The 7,786-nt window shown below is 33.3% G+C and overlaps 1 protein-coding gene across 1 annotated transcript; it reads right to left on the reverse strand.

Moving 5' to 3' along the window:
- Positions 1-3,762: 3,762 nt before the first annotated feature.
- Positions 3,763-5,927, reverse strand: LOC111023104 (uncharacterized). Its single transcript, XM_022300456.2, has 4 exons — positions 5,520-5,927; positions 4,974-5,111; positions 4,778-4,860; positions 3,763-4,276 (listed from the first exon to the last, which is right to left on the reverse strand). Exons 1-4 carry the CDS (start codon positions 5,875-5,877, stop codon positions 4,073-4,075), a joined length of 783 nt encoding a protein of 260 aa, XP_022156148.1. The 5' UTR covers positions 5,878-5,927; the 3' UTR covers positions 3,763-4,072.
- Positions 5,928-7,786: the final 1,859 nt, after the last annotated feature.

Below are 7,786 nucleotides of genomic sequence, written 5' to 3' on the forward strand. Positions count from 1 at the left end.
GTGTCTAGGTAGGTGTAACGAACTAGGCCCAGGATTCAGAATCCAGATTTGGTCCTAATTTTCTGACATACTTTAACAGCGGCATACTTAACAGGTATAGGTAGTAACTACAATTATTTTAAGCTTTTCTTAACCATGTTTTCATGAGCTTAGAATCACTCTCATTCGGATGTGGTATCGGTTCATCCATGTACCCGTCACAATAGGTAATTGAACTTTAAAAATATAAAATGTCCCCAAACTTTCAATTTTGTGTATATAAGTCTCTAATCTATTAAACAAATTTTAAATATCACAGACCTATCAGACAAAACATTGAAATTTCAATGATGAGAAGGACAAAGACATATTAGACTCAAAATAAAAAATTCAGAGATCTATTAGATACAAAACTTGAAAGATTTATTGAACCCATAAACCTTTTAGACATAAAATTGGAAATTTAACAATTTATTAGATATTTTTTTAAAAGTTTAGTGAACTAATTGACACAATTTTAAAAGTTTAGAGTTAAGTTAGTAATTATCTATATATATATATATACACGCCAATTTGAGCATAACTTAACTAGTTAAGCCACTTATTTTTGACTAAAAGGTTGTGAGTTCGAATCTAAATTTCCACATGTTGTATTAAAAAAAATACAAATATATATGTACATATACATACATATATATATGTCGAGGGAGAAATTCGAGTGTTACACATATCGAATTCCGGGAGCGACAGCGAGGCGCGGGACTACAGATGGTTATCACCATACTTTTTGGTGGCATACGGGCCTCATGACACCATTGCTGTACGAGAGAGACGTCGAGGACTGCAGCCTGAAACTTGCAAACTGCAGGTTAACAGCACCACCCACTGATTGTTGGGAGCCTATGCCCCTTCGTCAGAACCTCGTACAGCTCAGTGCGCCTCTGGTTCCACAACCATCGTCTTTCTTGATCGGTCAACAACAATTATAAAAAAAAAAGACTCCACCAACATCAAGTAAGTGAAAAACCTATCATTGAAATCTTAAGGTGTCAATTCCTATTTTCTTTACTCCAATTACTGACTTTAGCGTTAGAGTGTATTATGTAGGACACCGCACCAACGTCGAGTTTTCTAGTTGCAGATTGATTTGCTTATTGACATACACACTCAGAGACACTTGGACCTCTCCCATATATATATATATAAAGAAAATAAAAAGTTAACCAACATTATTGGTTGGTAGGAAAAGTAATTGGGTGAAACGTAATTTTCATGTCATATCTTGTCCATTCTTGAGTTAGCATTGGAAAATTGAGGTCTCAAATTAATAATTTTCTTCCAAATAAAATACCAAAAGAATTAGTACCTAGAAACAAAAACATCTCAATAATCCTAAATATAACGGATATTATTAACCGATATTATTAACCTCTTTAGATCATCCATTCGAATTTTCACCTCTAATTTAACTTGTACTATTGTAAAAATAAATTACCTCAAAAAATCATTTCCAAATTAAATATATACACTACTTTTCTCTAGCACAAATTTAATAAATAATATAATCTGTTTTAAAAGAATTATAAAATAGAGTAAATTTCAAAGTAATTATAAAAAAAATGTAAATTAAAAAATCTAAAACTAGGATATTTTTTTTCAACATAACGGTGCTTAGTTCTCGCATATGATGGTGAAATCGCTTATGTTAAACTCGATTTCAATTAAAATAGGTTTATTGTACGAGATTTACCTTTCTATTACACGCAAGAGCTACGATTATATCGAAAAAAATCGTCGAAATCTGAAAAATATCAACAAAATAAAATAATATAAACATAATATTAATAATTAAAATTTTTAACTAATTTAAAAATGTAAAACTACTTATTTATCAATTTAACTTTTTGTTTTTTATAATTTTTACAAATATATAATCATCGTCAATAATTTATCGATATTTCCATAAATTGAGACATCGATATTTTTGTTGAGGTCAACATTTCGTCAATACAGGTGAAAAACAAAGTTCTCTTGGTATCGACATTTTAAACCCTAATTTATACTTATAGTTTTTATGCGATTGATGCTCAATCGACTATTTTCCGTTTTGATATTTCTGCAATTGCTGCTAAATTATGGACCTTCATTCTCAAAAAAGTGTAAATTTTTCATATGGTGTACCATCTATCATGGTATCAATACATAGGACAAATTACAGTAGAGAATTCCATCTATGCACTTGAACCCCAACATCTATCTCCTCCATCCCCTACCCCGAACAATTATCCTTTGGTGCAATGTTGTGGGTTCTATATCATGAACAGTTTGGTTGGAAAGGAACAATAGAACGTTTGCAGATGTCTCTAAGTCGCTCAGCCATCTTTGGAATGATATTATTGTTCTAGTTTTCTCTTGGACTTTCAAATTCAAGTTTTTTTTTATTATGATATATATCTTCTATTTCTCTTAATTGAAGTGGTGTCATTTAGCCTCCCCTATTTTGTATGTTTTTCACATACTTATTGAAATGATTCCGGTATCTCTTAAAAAAAAAAAACAATAGTACCATGGTTGTTATATGATATATTACCTCATTGTCAAAAGTAACCTCCATTGGTCCAATAGAATACCTCCATCTGCATAAATGATTAGTATACTTACTGTTGATGTAATATACTTGACAAGAATGGGTCAGATTTGTTTTAAAATTAATCAAAATCAACTTTCAACCATTACTTTACCTTAAATATTTTTGGGTAGAAAAGAAATTTGAGTTTTGATAATAACCAAAATTAAAAGAACAAATAATTAATAGAAAAAAAAAGCCCTAACGAAGAAAATAACAAAGCACCAAAGAAAAAATTAATAGCAGGAAAAAAAAACAAAAAGAAGGCACAGACGAAGTAAAAAACAAATAGCTTAAAAAAACTAAGAAATGAAAGAGAGGGAGGAGATTAGTTTTAGGGAGAGCGATGAATTTTAGAAGAGAGAGAGGATTTTTTTGGAGAGAAAATGGTTAATACTCGCGAGTTTTTGTCAGATAAAAAAACCTTCCAATTTAACGTGTTAATGATGAATTTTTCCACTTGTTTGGGAGTTAAAATTGTGGTTTATTTATCCTTAATATTTTTCAATGAAATTTTGATTTATTTTCACACTAAAGTGGTCACTTATTATACACTTATTAAAAATTAAATAATCAGATTTAATTTGGATATTTGGTTCTTTTTGCGACTCCCAAATTTTGATTATTTTAATATAATTCAAATTGGGAATTCAATTTATCATTATAATTTACCTCATATTAAAATCTAAATTTAATTAGGATATTGTTTTAGTCTCACACATCCAGATTCGAATCTTGAACCTAAATTTTAACAAGTCATTCTAGTAAGATTTTTTCTAATTTACTTTCACACCCTACAGTTTAGTAAGTCATTTTAGTTTAATTGGATTAGCATGACAAAATACGGTATCTACACCTATACCATGTTTTTAAAACAAAATCGTAGTTTTGGATATGCATATCAGAGAAGCCGTGTTTAAAATTGGAGAAAGAGGTCAAAAGGGAGAAGGTCTTGTTTACCATAGTATTATGCAAAATTCATCATATCCTCATTGATTCGTCATATGAAGAGAAGTTGGCCAAATGTAGAGTGTGATTGTAACAATCAATTGATTCCCTTTTTACTAATCATATAATTTAATATTGAAATTTGATTTCATATGGCAATTAGAACAAGTACAAATTAATAAGATTGTTACAAACATTATAAACTCTAAACGATGAGATTTCATCTTCAACTTATCATCTACCTGCTAACTTGAGCATAACTCAACTAGTTAAAAATATTCTCAACCAGAATATCAGAAGCTAAAATTCACATTCACTTGGGTCGTTTTGAACAAGCAGACACTTCAATACGTACCCGCTCAAACCAGTTTCAAACATAAAATAAACTCTAAACTTTCTTCATTCTATATATGCAAACAAAAAGCAAACCATACCAAAAACTACTAACATTCTAATCCTTCCAAAAAAAAAAAAAGAAAGAAAGAAAGAAAGAAAGAATTGTGGCAGATAATATGAATATCAACATAATCCAGTTCTGGGATAATAGGTCAGAATGTTGGCCCATTCTCCTTTAAGGAACTGTATTATAGGGCACAAATCAGTTGACCTGAAGAGCCACACAAAACTTGTCATAGACGATGAATGGAGGAAAAAATTAACTGGATTGAGTTTGATTGGATACACCATTTCTTCTTGAATACCTCCAACCACACACTCTCTTCTCTGCAATTCATTTCATATTATTTAACATCAAATATATGCTCTAACTTATTCATTTAAATTTTTGGGTTCAAACCGTAGTTAATAGTTTAATATGATACGGAGAAAGTCTTGCGTTAGTCTCCTATTAGTAGCTCTTATGTTGGAATTCAAATTTTGTGTATCAAATTAGCATACGAGCTTGCTTACATGTGAGGGAAGTGTTAACAGTTGTCTAAATTATTCCATTTTAGTGAACTTTTGAATTTCGATTAAGTCGTTAAACTATACAGTGGGTATGTATCGAGTATTAGTATGCTAAGTGTTAATGTGGGCATGTATTGAAGTCATTTAAGTTAGGTGAAGCTAGTGTCAAATGATTGTATATTAGGTGACAAATAATAATAGCGTTAAAGCTTAGGACGGGATCAAAATGAAACAAACCGTAAAATTCATAGACGGAAATGAGATGCAGAAATAAAAACTTTGAAAAGCTTCCTCTAGCTTTTAAGGATGTGAGGTTACCTCTGTAGAAAGAGCAATCTCCTGAGGAATCCCCCTGGTTGTGGCATGAAACTTCACTTGTGAAGTAGATACAAAAACCCAGACTGTTGCATAAGACAAGATTCATGAACTTATAAGAAGGTTTTCTTAACTCTATACATTATACGTATATGTTGTAAACTGAAAAGAACATGAAGGGGAGGAGAGATTGAGTTACTTGTGTTGTAGGCAGAGAATTTTCTTACAATCTTTCTGAACTCCATTGTATGAATTGCGACGAACATTTCGTAGTTGATTTGGCCGATTTGGGGAGGTAACACCATCAATGGAGAGAGGGACCGAATATCTCCACCTCCTGAAATCAGTATTAACAATTAAAAACTGAACTGTAGAAAGGAAATTTGGAATTCGATGGCTTCAAGAAACTTATCAAAATGTGCTTCAATTCCTATTTGAGATTTGGTTTTGTTCATTTCCGCAACTCGATTGAATTATTCTAGTTCCTAAACATTTAGGTTTTAGTTCTTGACGTTTCAAAATAACTTTGAACTTCGAAATTGATTCAATAATTAGAATAAGTGATAAACAAACTTGAAAGTTATACGCCCTAGTTTTTGAAATCCTTCTCAAGAAACCTCCGATTAACACGCAACACACGTTTCAGCTTCGATCAGAATCAAGATTCCATGGAAGAAATCGACAAATGCAGAAAGCGAGACACACCGGTCGTGTGAATTTCCAATTAATCCGTAAATCGACATACCAGTGGTGAACACGAGGCGTGGATCCGAATCGAGCTCGGGAAGAACAAAGGTCAAGTAAAGATCGCCGTCGCCGCTCCCACTGGCCGCCGCCACATCGTACAGAGCCGTGAAGAGGCTTTTAGTGGAGATCGTGGAGGTGCGGTGCGGGAGATTGAAATTGGAGGAGTTGACGGCGATGAAGGGATCTTGAATCTGGAGAACGGCGACGAAGCGAGGGGATGGGGAGGAGGGGTTGTGGGAGACTGTGAGGGACAGCAATGTGGGGGAGCAATGGATATGGGCGAAGTCGGAAATGGTGATGAGAGGAAAAACAGAGTACTTCAGAGGAGCAACTTCTCGAGGCTTGAGAGTGAACATGGATGCTGAAGCTTAACACACAGACCAAAAATGGCGGGGAAGGGAAGAAATGTTGCAGAACAGAAATTTTTGAAACAGAATAAAATATTATGAAATAAATAGGAGCGTGTAGGGACGAAAATATGATTTAAATTAAAAATTAAGTGTACCCTAAAAATTAGGTTAAATATGTAATTTACTTAATCTCCATGGATTTCAAATTGAATTATTTTGCTTGCTACTAGATAAATTGAGTTAAATTTAACAATCAATAAACATGAAGGTTGGCATCTTTATCCTTGCATGGTATTAAACTAAATATATATATATATATCAAATCACGTTTTTCCTTAAATTAAAATTCCTAGCCAAAAAATGATTGACGATTTTGACAGGATTTCATTGAATGTTAATGTAAATAATTTAATTTTATTTAACCTAATTTTTTATTAATAAATTAATTTTTTAGTACTAATAAATTGAGATTAAGAGTCCATATCAGTGAATTTTTAATTTATTTTTCTTTCGCGTAAACATTTAAACAAAAAAAATTATTATTTTAAACGGATGTGGGTAAGGAGTAGTGGGATTGGCGGCGATAGAGTAAGGGGCCGCGGTGCGGTAGGCCAGGGGAGTTTTTTTTTTTTTTTTAAAGCTTTTTAATTGCTATTTTAAATCTTTGTAAAGATGGCGTAAGCTTTTCAAGAAACGAAACTAGGAAAATAAGGTAGAACAATCCGAAGCAATTAAACTGAAAATTTTAGAAGGACCCATTTCAAACCAAATAAGGTCCAAATGTCGAAGAACAACCATTTGTGCCAATTTATGAGCTAGTGCATTACTTTCACGATGTGTGGATGAAACATCTCAGTAAGAAGGCACTTCACCTTAGACAAATCCTCAATATCCTGAGTGAGGGATTGGAAACATCGAAAAGAGTCAAACTAGAGAATAATGGGTCGAAAACCCGCCTCACTCGCTAACAGAAGACCGTGATGAAATGCCAGAGCCTCTCCAAATCGACTAAAGCGCAATGGCGAAGGGACAAGGATTCTGCCAAGAGAAGAAGACCTCTGTATTTACTTGAACCAACCATCTTAAGGAGGTTGCCAGCGACATAAAAGACGATCACCATTGGGAGCCACCACCCCAAGCCGCCGAAGATTAACAAACCTATAAGAGCGCAGAGTCTGGCGCCCAACTCCCAATAGTACCAACTGGATGTTCACCCAACGTATGCACACAGTTTCGAGAATTCCAGATACCAAAGGAAAATCGAGAGCTCCTTAAAATATGGGACCGACAAAATATCCTGCAACTTAGATAATAAAAAAGAACATACTCAACAAAGACCGTTGATGTTGATATGGGGCAAACTTTGGTTGAACCCAAAAAGAGCAAACCACATTATAGAACCAAAAAAGATGTAACACATCGTCCCTCAACAAACCACAAAACTGACAGAAATTGAGAACAGAAACACCTCGTCGAGAAAGTGTCGTACACGTGGGAAGCTAGTGATCCCGACAGAGATGCCAAAGAAAAATTTTCACCTTCCTCGATAAACACATTTCCCAAACCCCCTTCAACCAATGTCATACCAACTCCGTCGAAGAAGAATAGGACCCAGTTATACGATATTGAAACCTAGGGCCGACTAATCTGACTAATATTGAACTTGGTAAAATGAAATGGTTGAATAATTGAAAAATGAGATTATTCAAGATTACACATTGAATGCTAAGATTATTCAGAAATAATTGAAAAGTGTGTTTCTGGTAGTAGATCCATAATAAAAAAAAGTGTGACTGTTCTAGAAGAAATGAAACAAAAGATACGGTAGAGCGAAATTGAAGATCTAATGCTCAAACTTCAAAAGACCAAAAAAATATTTTATCATAAATATATTTAAACCTAAACCTATTGCCCA

Source organism: Momordica charantia (genome assembly GCF_013281855.1).
Source record: "Momordica charantia cultivar OHB3-1 chromosome 7 unlocalized genomic scaffold, Mcharantia_2.0 BLBB01000007.1, whole genome shotgun sequence".
Classification (NCBI taxonomy): Eukaryota; Viridiplantae; Streptophyta; class Magnoliopsida; order Cucurbitales; family Cucurbitaceae; genus Momordica; species Momordica charantia.